Source organism: Pinus tabuliformis, chromosome 9 (genome assembly GCF_031772625.1).
Source record: "Pinus tabuliformis cultivar Carrire ecotype Pingquan chromosome 9, CPIR1, whole genome shotgun sequence".
In the NCBI taxonomy this organism is placed as follows: domain Eukaryota; kingdom Viridiplantae; phylum Streptophyta; class Pinopsida; order Pinales; family Pinaceae; genus Pinus; species Pinus tabuliformis.
Window position 1 is genome coordinate 1,640,047,469 of NC_142307.1, and position 17,008 is coordinate 1,640,064,476.

General features: G+C 36.9%; 1 protein-coding gene across 1 annotated transcript in view; it reads right to left on the minus strand.

Moving 5' to 3' along the window:
* Window positions 1-7,852: 7,852 nt before the first annotated feature.
* Window positions 7,853-17,008, minus strand: part of LOC149155125 (damage-control phosphatase At2g17340-like) — a 313,880-nt gene continuing 304,724 nt past the window's right edge. Inside the window, exons 8-13 of the mRNA XM_089445031.1 lie at window positions 12,797-12,871; window positions 12,581-12,667; window positions 9,197-9,274; window positions 9,038-9,100; window positions 8,507-8,663; window positions 7,853-8,206 (exon numbers count right to left, since the gene is read on the minus strand). Coding sequence (XP_089301157.1) covers window positions 8,583-8,663; window positions 9,038-9,100; window positions 9,197-9,274; window positions 12,581-12,667; window positions 12,797-12,871 — 384 coding nt within the window. The 3' untranslated portion in view covers window positions 7,853-8,206; window positions 8,507-8,582. The remainder of the gene's footprint in view (window positions 8,207-8,506; window positions 8,664-9,037; window positions 9,101-9,196; window positions 9,275-12,580; window positions 12,668-12,796; window positions 12,872-17,008) is intronic.

A 17,008-nucleotide genomic window follows, 5' to 3' on the forward strand; every position in this document is an offset into this window, starting at 1 on the left:
TTACCCAATCCTCCATTTTGTCTTCCCAGGCAAAGACTAGAATGACATGTCTATCTCTCCCTCTCAAATAGGGAGGACATATTCCAATAAAGGAATGTACTCATTCTTACAAAAGGAATGTACCTAAGCTCCCTCTTGCCTTAGGAATTTCCAAGTTTCTTCCAAGTAAGAAACTTCTTTTCAGGCTCCCTCTTATCTAGGGGCAGCTCCTCATGTGGAGATCATGGAACAACTAGCTGCTTGAAGAGCTCCTTCCTTCGATCTCATGAATTTATTCTTCATCATGGAGTCTTCAAATTTAGGGGACTTCTTCATAGGGCACAGACCATCCATCACTTTTATCCATGAGTTAGTCATGTCCTCATATCATCCGAAAGTGATCCATCAATTTTCCATTTGGCTTTGCTTCATGTCATTATGCTTTCATGCCATATTTTCTGGAAGGATCTTACATCCCTCAATATGGTCCTCTTGGAAGCCATCCACAGATCTTCCCTTTGGCAATCCTACATAAGCCCATCCAGGTATTAGTTCAAAACTAATAAATGAACACTTAAATCAAACATTATCTTTGTGATGGTCTTTCATCATGACATCTTCCCATAGGTATCAGTGTCCTGCATACATGTTGACACATCTCCCAAAGATATCCATTGTCAAGGGTCTCTGTCTTTTTCAAACTTCCATCAAAGTCTTCATATCTTTCCGGGAGATTTCCTAGTCAAATCTTCTTGGTCTTTTGGATGTTGATTGCCTTTAACATGGTTTCATATCTCAAGGTCTCTTCTTTCCTTTGTTCACACATTCCATTCTGAGGAGCTTCCAATCAGAGTTCTTTAATTGTATTCAACCACCTCATACTCCATTTGAGGACATATTATGTTGATTTCATCTAGTGTGGCTGCATCCTTTCAGAGGGGGAGATCATTTTCCCTTTATCGTGCTTCTTAAGATAGAAGTAGTGATCCATATTACATGCAACCATGTGACATGACATTATAATATTTAATACAAGCATACATACCTCATTTACCTTTAGGTCATCTAGGCTTCTTTCAACAGCTTCCTTGATTGAAAAGATCTTCAACCCCTTGATTTGCTTCATCTCTCATGTTATCATACCATCATCCCATGAACTCCACAAGTTGGAGATCCTGATGAAACACTTGCTTTCTCTCTAGATCGGTAAATCCTAATGAGGATTCCATCAGAGAATCTTAAAGATCTTGCATATCCCTATCCGGCAAATGTTTCCTTTTGACTTTATGTATAATGAGCCTTGTCATGGATGACTTCTTCATTTCCTTAAGTTTGCAATGAGGTTCCTAAGCACTATATCCTTCATATTTGACTACCATGGATTTTGTTCTAGACATGCTTCATGTTTCCTATGGTGATGTTACAAGCTCTTGTTTCTAATGCTTCCATAACCATGATGCATCTTATTATTTATTATAGCCATATCCTATAGCATAAGATTTAGAAGTTATGTCAAGACCTTTTGTGAGGGAGACTATCTCAGTCATAGTAGAGATCTCTTGCTTCCTCTTTTCTTAGACTTCTTCTCTTCAGCTTCCTCCATTTCTTCAGTGATATGAGCTTCTTTTCTTCTTTTGAAATTGTTCCTTTAAAACTATATTTCTTGTAATGTCCATAATTTTACATCCATAGCATTGAATCTCAACTATGCTCTTCTTTCTTTTCTGAGGACCAAAATTTTCCAAACTTCCCTTTCTTTCCTGCAAATGTTTGATTCTTTTAACCTTCAACACTTTTTCCCTTAACTTGTCTTCTTCTATCTTGCATAGAAACCACAAGTTGTCGAATGAGGTAACTTTCTTATCCTTATGGATATTTGTTACCTTGTTCATCAATTAGTGCATTTAGAACAATGATGATTATCTTCTTATCATCTCTCCCAGATTTCGCAATTGAGATACCTTCAATTTTGTGTAGATCAGATCTAAGTCATGTGACCTTCTTTATCACATCTTCAAAGAATATTCTTACGATCTTATCATATACATCTCTTTGATGTCTCCAATATTGTTATATGAGGGGACCTTTCATAAGAATCCCTTTCCATGAATTCAAAGGAGACCTTTTTCATTGATGTGTTCAATGACTTCACTTTCTTCGAGGACTATGTCTATCCTCCTTTTTCATGCAAGGAATTTTGATGACCCAACCAGCTTATAGATCTCCTTGCAAACACAAAGTCATTTTACCAAATTTAATTAAAGAATGAAAGATACTTACTTGACAAGTGAAGATGAAATCTTCTACTTGATCACTTTGATGATGGTTGAAGATGTATTAGTGCTCCCTCTTGGATGATCTTCTTCCAAATGAAAAATCCTTTCTTCAATAAAGAAGATTGCTCCTTTTATGATGACAACGCCTTTTGATCTGGCTCCTTTTGATGAGGATGATTTGTTGCTTCCTCGGATGATCTTCTTCAAGGACAAGGAAAGGATCCTTGATTGCGTTATAACCATGAAGATGATGACAATGCCTTCTAACCTTCAAGATACTTCGACTTCTTCGGTAGTAAATGAGTGCAAATTAGAATTGCTTCTAGGTTTTTGACTTTCTTTTTGCTTCCTTCTTGAAGATAATTTCAAGACTCTTGCTAGAGTATATTTCTTCGATCTAGGGTTTTGGTTGATCTTGATTTCTTGCTTGGTGTTCTTTGACTTGCTTTGATCCTTCTTTGAAGCTCGATTCTCGTGTGTCTACTTGCTTTGAATGCACCTTCTTGACTTCAACACCTCAGCTCCGATACCATGTTGAGAAATCTAGGGCATGAATAGTTAAAGATTTATATACTCGATAATTGCTTGTGATATACTTTTACTTCTTAGCTTATAATCTTTTCTCTATTATGTTATTATTGTGTTCTTTTCATCAAGACAATTACCAATATGCACAATAAAATACAAGTGACACAGTATGTAGGCTTGTCAGCCAGGGCCAAAACCTCTCACCTCTTGAGAGGAAAACTCAATCAAAATTCTTCTTCTAGATCTTCAATTGATGAGTACCAAGACCATGACAAAGACCCTTGACTCTAGTATCCTCCAAAGAACCTTGTCACTAACCTTGATGCTCTGCCTCTTCCCTTTCTCGACTTTCTTCTTGATCTCGAACTGCTCTCCTCGGCGTCTTCTAGAGAAACTCGGTCTCTATACTTCACACTGCTTCTTCTCGACTTCTCCTAGAGAAACTCAGTCTCTATAATCTCACTGGCTTCCTCTAGAGAATCTCGATCTCTAGATCTTTATCTCGGTTACCCATAACAAGTATCCAGAAGAATCCTTACTTTGTTGCCCCAAAAGAGACCTCCTCTTCGCTGCCCCAGAAGAAACCTTCTTCACTATGCCCAGAAGAATCCTCCTTCGCTTGCCCAGAAGAACTCTCCTTATCACTTCTTTGCACTTCTCTTTGTAGCCCTTCTTCTTTGCACTTCTTCACCAAATGTATGTCGATTTGATTGCCTCTAAGTGAGGTTGAGTGTGGCTATATATACACTTCTTCTCATGTCCTTTTGGTCGACATGATCACAAGAGTTAGGCTGACTTCTTCTAGCATGTTCTTCCATCGTTGGAGGCCGACTTGAAGAGGATAAGGGACAAGGTCTTGGAGGATACTTTACATAAACAAGTTCGACTCTATACAAAGTGTAACATGACTTCATTACATGACAATGACTCTTATCATTTTATGACTAGATGACAAATAATTCATAAAGACTCTCAATGGGAGTCTTGACTCAAAAACAAAATCTCTTGCTCATGAAACCCATGAAGCAAGTCAATACAATAATTTTATTTTTCTTCTTTACATCTCATTACATAAAATCATAATTACATGTCATTATGAAGACCAAACCTAGTTACATTTTTCAACAATACAAACCCTAGAACCATAACTTCAACCCTAAAACATCTTATGATAGACCCTTAATAAAACTATCATACATACCTCATGGTTACCTACCCGTAGTGTTCAGCACTTTCGGATGCTATGGTTCCTTCACAAAGATACTGTGACCTTTATTGACCCTTTGCTATCTTCAAGAATTTCTTTTAATGAGGCTTCAACTAGGAATATTACTGCTCTTTTGATGGGACCTGCTTCTCCAAGAGCTCTTTTTTGCTATCTTGACAGCTACAAGACTTCTTTGCTATATAACTTCACAGTAGAGATCCTTCTTGTTGTATTTATCAATTGCCTATAGATTCTTGTTTTCACCACTTTTCAAAACGTATAAATGATTATCAAGGAAATTCCATTGGAAGGTTAGCCTTCTCAAACGACTGATCATGATATAGAGAACAAGTATATTTGAATGATTGATTTTTGCATTCTTAGTGCCATAGATATTTGATCCACCCCAAACTCAGTGATAGCAATATGATATATCTTGATTGTCTTCACTAATTGGGCTTTTTGAGGAGTTTGATTTTGAGGATACCCAAAAATTTGACTCTAAAGTTGCTATAGTAGGATTGTCCTTTTGAGGAAATGTAAACAATCCTCTCTTGCAAGGCTCTGATGTTCGATCTTCTTACCAGAGGACTCGGATTGATTTTGAATATTTGAATTAGGCCTTCGGCCTCCTTAAATAGTGATATCCTTCAAAAATCATTTTATTATGCACATAGTTTGTTGGTCTACTTACTTGGTGAAGGGTTGATATTGTATCCAGAACTTCGCTTGACTTTCGAATGAGTATGGTTCCTTTTCAATGTCTTGAGATAGAGATGTAGTTCATTGTAACTTCTTTGCTATATTGAGATCAGACCTTTGAGAATTTTGTGCCCATAATTTTATCAAACTTTCTTCTTGAACTCAGCTCTTAAGTATTCTTGAAGATTCAATGTTCTCTTTGATGCCTTGACTTTGATTCTCCTTCTGATGCCTCTCTTCAAGCTTCCTTTCCTTATCTTGCTACCTTAGCTCTTGATGATCTTCTAGTGCTTTGACCCTTGAGTATCCTTCTTTGAGTTGTGCTTCCTTGACTTATTGCCTTAGCTTTGATACCATATTGAGAAATCTAGAGGCAACAAGTGTAGGTGATTTCTCTTACTTTGATAACTGTTTGTGATGTGTTTTTACTTCATTAGATTGACTTTTTCTTTTGTTGTTTCCTATCAATGTTTTTCTTCATCAAACAACTACCAAACCATAAAGAACAATAAGACAAAGGACACAAGATGTAGGTGATCAGCTAGGGCCAAAACCTCTCCAATCTGAGAGGAAAACCCACAAGAATTCTTCTTCTTATAGAATCTTCAATTGACGAATTCCAAGACCTAGACCCTTGACCAAGGCTCCTCCAAGACCAAGTCAATCTTGCCTCTTTTTTCCAAGTCACATTAGATACTTCTTCCTTGTCTTCAACTTCGGCCTTCCAACACCTTGACTGCAACTTTGACCTGCTTTTATGCAATTTCGACTTGGCTGAAACTTCTGCAATTTTCAGCTCTTGCTTCAGAAATCCTAGTCCACACGTGTGTAATGATTTCAAGTAGATTTGAGTGGTTTTTCTCCTTTGCTTGTCTTGGACACTTCTTCTTGTGAATTTGGCTAGAAAAAATACTCCATTCTTGGGCTATATCTCAACTCCTTCAAGGTTTGCAATACCTTACCATGGAAACCCTAGTTGCAATCACAGGTGTGAGATGAATGGCCCAAAAATTGTGCTTAAAAAACTTTGCTCTTCTCCTTCTTTTCGCTACTCAAGAGAATTCTTTTCTTCCCTATTCACACTTCTTTATTTGACTTGTATGCTTGATGGATGTCCTCTTGAATTAGGTTGAGTCCTCCTATATATAGGCTCCTCACTCATGCTAAGAGGCCGACTTGACATCATTCCTAGGCCAACATGTCCTCTTTATAGGACGACTTGCTTCTTTTGGAGGTCGATTTGATTCTTGTGAATAGGCAAGGTCTTGGAGGGTCTTTTGACTCATAATTTTTCTTACAATATGTAACATGCCCCAAATGGGTCTTTCATACACGATAATGACTTAATGACTTGTAGACTCAATGACAAGCCCTAGGAGCCCACAATGGGAGTTTGACGTAAAAATAAATTTCCTTGAGCATGAAACCCATGCCTCAAGAGCGACAATAATAAATTTATTTTTCACATTACATCCAATACATCAAATCATGATTACATATGTTATTATGAAGACCGAACCTAGTTACATATTTCAACAGTGCCCTTGTACAAAACTAACCAGTTCATACAAATGACTAGTGTTATACAATACATAATGAGTTAAATCAAATTAGGGAGACTAGATCGAATAGAAAGCCTCCCAAACCAATATGTGTTGGCCAATGTTGATACTATTGGGTAGGACTATGTGTTTGTATCCACTGCTTCACTAGTTGTATAACTAAATCAATGCAATGCTAGAAACTACTTATGTAACTGCACCAATTGGCACCATACTATATATGTTATAGTCACACCAAGTTGACACTCCAAACTATTAAGAAATCAACTATAGATTATATGAAACAACTAGGTGCTTGTACCTTGACAATCACATTATACAATAGTGACTACAATGAATTTATACTTCTTTCGCATGAACACTAGAGAGATTTATACCATGACAATTACAACGACTTTAATTTGACATTAATAAAATCAAGTTCAAGAAAAACAAGCCTAACATAAATGTTGCCAAATGGTACCATGAGTCATCTTATGTCTATCTAAAGTTTGAATGGTGGAATCAAAAGTCACTTGTTGTTGGTAATCACGATTTCTATTAAGACCAAAACACGCAGGTGTTAGTCAACGATCGCATCACCAGAGATAAGGATCCACGATAGGCGGTTAGTCCATGTCATGAAACACACAGGGAGCGTTGGTTTATCCAATGTCCAACAATCTCCCCCCCAACGCGAACCGGGTGTGTATCGAACTCGTGACCTACACTCTTATACCACTTGTTGTCAACCACGATTGTCGTTAGAACAAAACCCGCAGGTGTTAGTCAACGATCACATTGCCAAAGATAAGGATCCACGAGAGGCGGTTAGTCCATGTCACGAAACACACAGGGAGCATTGGTTTATCTAATGTCCAATACTTGCCTTGCACTCTTTACATGTTGAGATTTGCTAGGGCAGGCCTTCGTTATTTAAATTTAGTTGGACTTTGTGTATCCATGTCAAGTTAATATTATTGATAAAATGTTTAGGCAATCTCTATTACATAGTTTTCGAGTTTATATAATGTGCTATGCATGTTTTGACGGGCAATGCAAGTATCAAGTTGCTGGCCACTAGGTTGTGGCGGTCTTTCAATCAATATATATTAGCCACTTCAAAATATATATAAACAATTTATAACTTTTAAATAGCGTCCACATGCATTTTTTGTTGCAAGGAAAAATGTGCAATACTAATTTTTATTTGAAATGTATGTTACGAAAGAGGAGAGAACTCTTGCAAATTTGCAATAACTTGAGCTTTGTATGGTCCCAGAATAATGATTCAACCAGACATACAGATAGTAATGGACAACACAGAGGATGGTATCAATGGTATTTGGGTAGAATAGTGATATGATATTCATGAAAAGCATTCAACACACTCTTCCAGATTTTAAAGGACGATAAACAGCCTCTGCAAGATGACATTGTTAACCAGCCAACAATCAAAAGAGCATTACAATAGACAAAGGGTAAATAATGAAATGAATCCTGAACCAAAAAGTTAACTCTACACTTAGCACTCTTCCCAGTAAATAAATGGCATTGGAATAGAGGATTATCACTTTCAAACATTGCCAGATGAAAATTTATATTCAATGATGCAGCTATAAACCTAAAACCAATAGATATAATACCGAGAAGAATACAAATAAATTTTTCATTTGGAATGCCTAAACACGAATCCTAGAATTGCAATTTTACATAAATGTATCAGAGGCAAAGGCAAAAACAGAGCTATGTAGACTCTGCATTACTGAAGTTTCAAGAAATATATTAATGTACTATTTCACAATCATGACATTTTATTGGCTTCGACCATTTCAAGTCTAAATCCTTGAGAAGTAGATAGAAAATTGGCAGCTACAGGAACCCCAAGACAATCTCTCTGGAAAATCTCTTAGATTAACAGCTTTACACTCTATTTTGAGCTGGAAAGCACACTAATTTTCACGAAGAAACCCCTGCATATCATATTCAAAATATAGCAGTTAAATTCTGAATGATGTCTGAAAGTAATGCTGTTCTACGACTTTCTTGAAACATGCTCCACAGCAGTGTCTACTACGAGTGCTACTTTCTGAGAAATCATGCCAACCATGATATAATGGTTGCATTGGATGATACTATTTCATAATCTAGGATAATGTTTTGTAATCCAATTAAGTAAGGACTATTGCTAATAATAAATAAGAGAAGATAACTGAATAAAATAATGAGACAAGTGCATTACAAAGAGAAGAAAATCAATTCGTTGCACCAACCTTTACAATGAGAAGTCCTTCGGATCATTAGTTCGATAACACACCAGATACATACCAACTTCACAATTATATTTTTCTATGGAATAACTTCTGTGTATTTAATTACGCAATCGTAAAGACGTCCCCCTAGAAACTCAGCAACTTCAGGATGTTTAACCTGTTCAAGAAGGTAACACTTCTGTTATGTAGAAGAATGTCTTCTGCATGTACAGCATTATTTAACTGAATAATCAAGGGCCTCATATCTATAAGAATGATTACAATTTACTATTTACTAATATGACAGTTTTCCTTCAGCGTGTCCAAGAATAATCTAAAAGAAATGAAGGTCACTGCTCACTGCTTAACAACAAAGTTACCGTCCTATAAGATTGGTGGGAAATTATAAAAAGAAAAAATTGTTTTATTTGTCTGTAAAAGTTAATAAACCAGAGACAAGAAATGCTGAAAGAAAAACATTAAATAAGTAATAAGCAAAGCAAGAAATGAGAAACAGGAACATATAGGATCATGACATAGTAGACAGGTTACCATTCCGAGTTTAAGTGAATCACATTTGAACTGCCCATAGAGATTGGTCTCAATCGCACGACCCTAGATCCAATACAAGCATTTCATTATTTGTTGTGACTTCAACATTTGAAGTCCTTTAACAGAATCCAAAAGACTTTGCAAAATAATAACACTTACCATACCCTCCAAAACAACCAGATCTGCGTCATTTGATAAATATGCAAGCTCAGGCGATACATATGAAAGATCAATAACCTGTAGATATTCACATCATATTTCAAAAGTTTTATTAGCACAATGATAACCTGTAGATATTCGTATCATATTTCAAAAGTTTTATTAGCACAATGCAGCTGAATTCTATGCTATATTTCCCTTTTTTTCAAAATTTGACAGCTACATGTTTCAACAGGACGTGCCGTAGATGATCTAATTCAAATTCGACTAACAGGTGAGAGAATATCTTAATCTAAACCCAATAATTGTATGCAAAAGAAAATATATATTAAAAACTTTTACAAGGGACCTCTAAAGAACTAAGCTGTTGATTAGTATAGGGATTACCAATCAGTTGATGATTATAGGGATTACTAAGCTGTTGATGATTATATATTAGAGGAAAATAGTTAAGGGTTACAAGGATTACCAATTGTTAGCTATATTAGTTATAGGGATTATTCGTTGAGGTATATATGTCAAAGGGTTAGGGGATAAAACCGTTATGGACTACATGTGAGAGGGGTTAGGAGAGAGAGATATAAGGGATTATGGGTTGTAATAATAAGACGTTATAAAAATTAGAAATTGCTATTTAGGGGATATAGGTTAAAGTTGATCGTTGAAAAATATTATAATTAGTAATAGTTACATGTGAAAGGTGAGGGGCTCTAGTTTTGGGTGTTATAGGTGTAAATGATTATAGGATAATCGTGTTATAGAAGGTAATCAGCAATAAGACAACAATTCAAACTTTTTTAATAAATATTAATGAAGGGAAACTCATATTAGAACTAGAAACAGTATTCAAAATCAGGATTAAGCCGCTACAAAATTGATGAATTACTGAGTAGCTCATCAAGTAAAAGAATCTACCAGTGGAAGAGGTGACATGGGAAGATGAGTTTTCATGCAAAATCATCCACAGCTAATCTGTTGGAAGAATTTGTCATTGATGTCAAAGGGTGAATGGGCTAGTACTTGTTTGATGATTTGCGTGCACATTTCAGTGAACTTGGTTACAAGGACCTCCTGGAGTGATAGCCCTTGTCATACCATTTCGTTTGACAGGTGGCACATTTTGTGGGTCCTCCTGGTTGGAGAGATTAATTTTTAAAGCTTGATGCTCCAATCAATGGGTTTCACACCAGCACATTTGCCCCAAGGGTTTTTGGCCTTAACATTCATTGCCGTCCTAAAAGAAAGGTCAAGATTCATAAAATAGGAAGCCTAAATTCATTGGTTCAGATCTGCATTGGAAGGAGATTATAAAAAGGGCAACATTTGATTTTTAAGTGTTCTAAGGTCACCTTGTATAAAGTCGGCCTGATGAGAGTTCGGGTCAGCTCCAAGAACAGTCATGTCCATTCATAAGTTGGCCCTGTTTGGAGTAGCACAAGAAGTATAAATAAGGAATGATTTAACCTCATTTGACCTCCACTCATCCAAGCATAAGCCAAAGAATTAGCTGAGGCAATTCAGCCTAAGGAAGATAGGTTCATAGCTCATGAACTCTAAGATGAGTTGGAGAAGCAAGGATTTTGGTGTCTGGTTCTATCTCTGGTTAATATTTTTTTGGTAAACTTTCTGATCAGGTTTTTGGAACAAGTCTTGGGCATCCTTGAAAAAGATAAAGCCATTTTTTGCAACCTAAATCTCAGCCTAAATCGGCCTGCAACAAGAATGAAATTCGGCCTGTGGTAGAGCAAAATTCGGCCTGAGGCAAGTGACTTGTCGATGAGTGAATTTTGGCCTAATGTGAACAGTTACAGACCTGCAATTCAGCCCCTTTCTGTGGACGAAATTCTGTGGACATTCAGACCCTCCTGAGAACTTTCAGCCCTGTAAAAAGACAATTTCTGCCTTACAGCTCAACCTCTTTTGTGACAGACCTCAAGCCCTTCTTGATCTCTGTTTACAGGGTTCTTATGACCAAAATTTGAAGAATTCATGAAGCAAAATTGAAGTGATCTTTGAACAGACTTGAAGGCATTCTTGGAAGTGTTTTAGAGCAGTTCTTTTGGAGCATTATTGAGGATTCTTGGAGCAGCCTTTTATAACAGAACTTGAAGACATTTTGTAGCAGACTTTCAAGACCCTTTAGAGCAACTGCTTGAACTTTGAAGTGTTGGAGCAGACCTGAGCTGACCTTGAAGCAGTGTTTGAAGCATATTTAGGATTAAATAGGTTTATATATACACTGGTCGGAGGATTCTTCTCTCAAAGAACAATCATTCATAATCTACCATTTTTTGGTCCTGATGATGGACCCCCTTTGGGGTTTGAAACGTCGACACGATGAATATAATACTGTGGATAATCCGGGTCATACTACACCAAATAACAACCACAGAAGCTTGGAGTCTAACATCTTTGGAACAGTATTTGGAGAGCTTTTTGGATCAGGCTTGAAGTTACTTGGATAACATCTTGAAGCAGTGTTGTGTATTTTCAACAGTGATTTGTAGCAGATTTATGTTATTCTGAAGTAGAAGAAATCTTGAAGCTAGCTGGGGTAAGAGCACCTGTGTCTTGATGATCTAAGATATGTAATTTATTGTTGAACTATCTACAGATTACACTTTGGCATGACAAGGGGCAGATCGAAAGTTTAGAAAGTTTACTGTTGTAGTATTTGGATGTTGTAATTGGGGCATTGTCCCTAGTACAGCAGCCCAAGAAGATTTATTTTATTTTTTATTCCCTAGGGTGGCAGGGTGGTGCTAGGGAAGGAAGTTGTAGCTTCGTTCAGGAGGTTGTCGCCTCCTTCTAGTGGGAGCTGCTAAATCTTGGGGTTGTAGCCCTTCCAATTGTAGCTGGTAAACTGGAAGTTGTAGATTCCTTTGTAATATAAATATAGTATAAACACACACACATATATCTTGTGTCCATTTGATGTGATGTTATTGGTTAATCATTTTGATACTTAAATTGTTGAAATTTACAAAACACTGATTCACCCCTCCCCCTCCTCTCAGTATTTCCAACAAGTGTTGTCCTCAAGACTTGATTAGTTGTGGATGATTTTGAATGAAAACTCATCTTACCATGTCACCTCTTCCACTGGTAGATTCTTTCACTTGATGCGCTACTCAGTAATTGCTCAATTTTGTAGCTGCTTAATCCTTATTTTGAATATTTTTTCTAGCTCTAATATGAATTTCCCTTCTTAAAATCTAATCCATCTTAAGAAGGGTGCCCACTTCTTAACATTGGAAAATCTTTCATAAAAAAAATTGTAAGATTGAGCTAATCTTTGCAGCAATTATTACATAGTAACGTTAGCCAATTCAAATATATATGAATCATACAACCTATTTCAATAGCTGACTTAGAAATCATTACCGGTAAATCATTTCCAGAATTTACAATAAGAAGGTTCTTTGCGTCTACTCCCAGAATGTATTCCCTCCCATCTTTCATCTCTTTCACCTGGAATAAGACACAACTCTCAACATTAAACACAAAAGCATATATTATTGTCAATAATTTTAGAGAAATACAATAGCAGTATGAATATGCAAGTGAAATTCTTCTTGAGAAAATATAATCAAATCTTACTTTTGAGACAATTTCCACCAATTCAGAATAAGTAACATCGTTAATGGATGGTAAATCATTGGCAGCTAAAACCACCTGCAATATCGCACATGTTAACTCTGTGCAAACTGTATGAAATTATCACAAAGAGAAAATACATAGCACATACACTCTAAAACAATATTTATATCATACAAAAAAGACAGATACAAGCCCATAGCAACTGTAATTGAATATAACGGGAAATTGGTTGTATAATATTCTTCACATTATATGAAGTAGCAATTATCATTGGTGTCTTGCATATCTATGCAGCAATCGAGACTGAACTGTTCTATTATACTTGGCGTTACACCTCATATTGTATGAGGTTTCCGATTGCAATTTTGAATTTTCATAAGATTGATAGACATTTGCACCTGGTAACTCTGGAGTGTTAAATTTCCAAACCCCGGTAAGCTGGCAAATTATTTCCTAGTAATTTTCTTGCTGTTATTTAATTTAAATTACAGCTTACTGGATAAAATACACTACTAGGATATTTAACTGGTAAATAAAATAACTAGCATCAGCAAATGAAACCAATTTCGCAATAACACACAATATTTGCGCCCTTCAAATCTTTTGTTCATTACAATCATATCTCAGCATACAAGGGCTCCTTTCCTGGGAAAATGGCCTGTTATTGCAAAATCTAACAGGCCTATAGTGCAAAGCCTCACTAGGCACGTCCAGGCCAGAGTTGCGGGGGAGCAGCTCCCCCCCCCCCGAATCGCTCCCAAAGTGCGCTCCAAGTGAGAGTGAATCGGGAGCAACCTGGGAGCGCGCTCCGGCAAAAAAAATCCGCTCCCTGGTTTTTTCACAAATTTGTTGTCACAAAGATCTTCCAAATGCATTTTTTTTCAAAGAAACAAGAGTTTTTTAGTAGGGCAGCCTAATATTCAAGCTTATATCCCTAGTACTGATATGTAATTCATGGTAATGTTAAATTCTTAAAGTAAAAGGATGAAAATGAAAGCCTTTTACTTAAATTTGTAACATTACCATGAAATGGCTCAGGATGCTTGAGAGTGCTTCCGACCTCATTGGATTTCATATGGAGAAAGCAGAATTTTGGATCTCACTCAAATCCAGCAAACATATCAGTTTTTTAAGATTTCAAGATTGGGGGATTGTAAAGTTTCCTTTGGATTTTGTCATGTACTAGGGTATGGGACTCATATTTAATCAAGAGCGCCAAGCCCTCTATGTACCTTGATGTTAGTGACATTGGTTGTCGAACTCCTCTATCATGAGATCCTACTAGAAATATACCCAGCACTCAAACAAAATCTTCACTTGACATGCTACATTTTCTCTATCTTATGTTATTTGCTTAGAGGGTGATATTAATGACAAAGATCCCAAGATAGGCAATAATTTTGATGATATGTAGGTATTTGTTGTAGCATGATTTTTTTGGATGCCAGAGGCCATCTAAAGCCTATTTGTTGATGTATTTTCGGTTCAGAGATGGATTGCACTCTATGCTATTTGGTTATGTGCACCCTTACATGCTATATAAATGAGAACTTGTAACTTGTGGATGTGGTTGATGAGGATTATAACTTATAGATGATTGATGTTATATGGTTTAATCCATGTTTTTATGTTTTTTATATGTTGACATATATGCATCAAAATATATAAAAGTACATATTATATAAAAATTTGCTCCTGATTCGCTATGAGCCCGGGAGCTTTTAAAAATGTCGCTCCTTGCTCCCGCTCCCAAGTAACCTTCATCTAGGCCTCATGGCAACAAGAGACCAAACAGCACTATCACCTCAGCAGCCTTTCTCTAGTTATTTAGTGGTAATTGAACCACAAGGAAAGTTTCCCTGTATACAGATCGCATTAGGATATTCAATAAGAAGGGTTCAAGGTGATGGATGATGTCTAATGATTGGGATAAGGTATTGGTGGAGCCTGGAGGGCTAAGATAGTCTTTACCAAACTACAAACACTCTGTCCCTAGAGTCTAAACCACTTAAGCAAATTAGAGGGTCGTTATAAGTTAGAGTTTGATAGGTTTTCAATGATAGGGCATGCAATGTCATATAACAGCTAGAAGAAATAGCTTTATGATGATAAATCAATAAAGGATCAAGATAATCAATTAGATATGCAAGGTTTAGGGTTTGCAATGGAGTTTTTATGGTTGAAACATGCATAAAATAGTAATATAATGATGACATAATACCGAGAAATAGGATTTTACAATGCAATTAATGTTATATTTTTCTTGTTATCAGCTATTTAATGCAATTCCTACATCGAGGGAAATAACACATCAAATACAATTACTTTCTAGCAATATTTTAAAAAACCCTAACCCTAACCCTAGATATCTAGAAGTTTTGAGAGAAGCGATAGAAGATAGTTAAATTAGAGAAATTGATCACCAACACCTAGACTAGTGCCTTGATCTAAATTAGAAATGGAGTTACCTGGAGCAAATTCAATGGAAATGGCCTTAATGAAGAGGGTGAGAGGGCTAAAGCCTCTTCTTAGAAAACCTAATGACTCCCTTAATAAGGAGATTTTAAGTCCAAGAGATGCATAACTTGGATCTCTCTAGAAGGATTCAAGGAAAACAATCTTACGTGTTATAAGGAATCAATATTACAAGATAAATATAGCAATTCTAACAATGGCACATGTAGAAACCCTAATTTACACAATATAGCATGCAAAATGTAGAAGACAAGCAATAAACTTACAAAAATTCCACAAGAATATCTTCAATCAATCGCAAGAAACCAACTTCAAGCAAAAATCCTTCCCCAAGAGTAATTACATTAGCACCATCAAATCACATTGTGGCCACGTAGAAAAGAGACAAAGAGCAAGTGTGCACTTCCAAAGAGAGAGAAATCCAATGTTGAATGATGATGAAAAATGAATAAGACTCCCCTCTATATATATCAGGGTTACCAAGCCTTGTTTCACTAATTGTACAAGCAAAACCCCTAAAAGATTGCTTAAGTGTTCAATTAGGTCAAAGTTCACAAGCCAACCATGAAATAGCTCCAAAACATAACAAAATGCGGAAAATAACCACATGTGTGGGAGAAAAGTAGTCCCTGGTTCCACCATGATGTCATCCTCCAAAATAGAGAATATGGCATCAAGGAACTGAGACAAGGGTCCAAGAGTGCTCCTCACTCCAAGAAAGTCCCCAAGTGCATGCATACATCTCCAAATGGTGCCTCCTCCACCGTGACATCAACCAAGAGAGGCCTTATGTCACCCTTTTCAAGCATGTTGGAGTGGCATAACACCCCTAAGGGCAAGCATTTGCATCAAAGAGAGATGTGCTATCCCTCCCAAGTCATCTCAGTGATAACCATCCTCATCTGGGCTCCAAAACAAGGTATTGTCCATCAAACAAGGTTAAGGCCAACCCAGGAGCATCCTGCATCCAACTGGGCACGTCTCCAAATAGTCCAATGCCCAAGCCTTTGGGTTTAGCATTTCAACATCTGGAGGCTCATCAAGCGATGTAGCATCATGTGGAATCTGCTCAAGGCCCAATGCTCATCTATGGAGGGCCAATGTTGGGGCCACAAATTTAGGTCTACTCTTAGAAAGGGGCAAAGAATCCACTGGAAGGTGTTGGAGAGAATGAACTTATTGCTCAAGGGATCTTTGTTGCATATATGGTACCACCTAAACAAAACCTCTCAAGATCAAGTGAGTTCAACTTTATCAGGAACATAAAACCATTAGAGCATCATAGTGAACCATATTTAATGTTAGTGGCATACGAATACTTCACACAAAACTCACCTTCAAATGTTTAACTAGATCAGGATCTATAAACAAGTTATCTCACTTATGTTGGGGATGACTAGGTCAAAACCCTATTAGGTGTTTGCGACCCCCAAGGGGAGTGACATGTCCCAAGTTAGCCCATCAAGCCATAGGTGTGTGTGACAATGATGGTTATGGAGTGGGAAAGACTTCAGGGCAAGTGTAATAGCCAAGTGACCAATGTTGTCGCTCAAAATGTATAGGCACCGTGACAACGACTCAAGTCTGGGGTTGTCACCCTGATCCCCAACCTCTTCGTTTAAGTTGTCTCCCAACAACAAACTATGGGGGCTAGACCCTATGGAAATGAGATGAAGAAGGACTAGTTGGAAACCAACTAATCAGGGAGACACAGTTGAGTGACCAAGTACTTGTTTA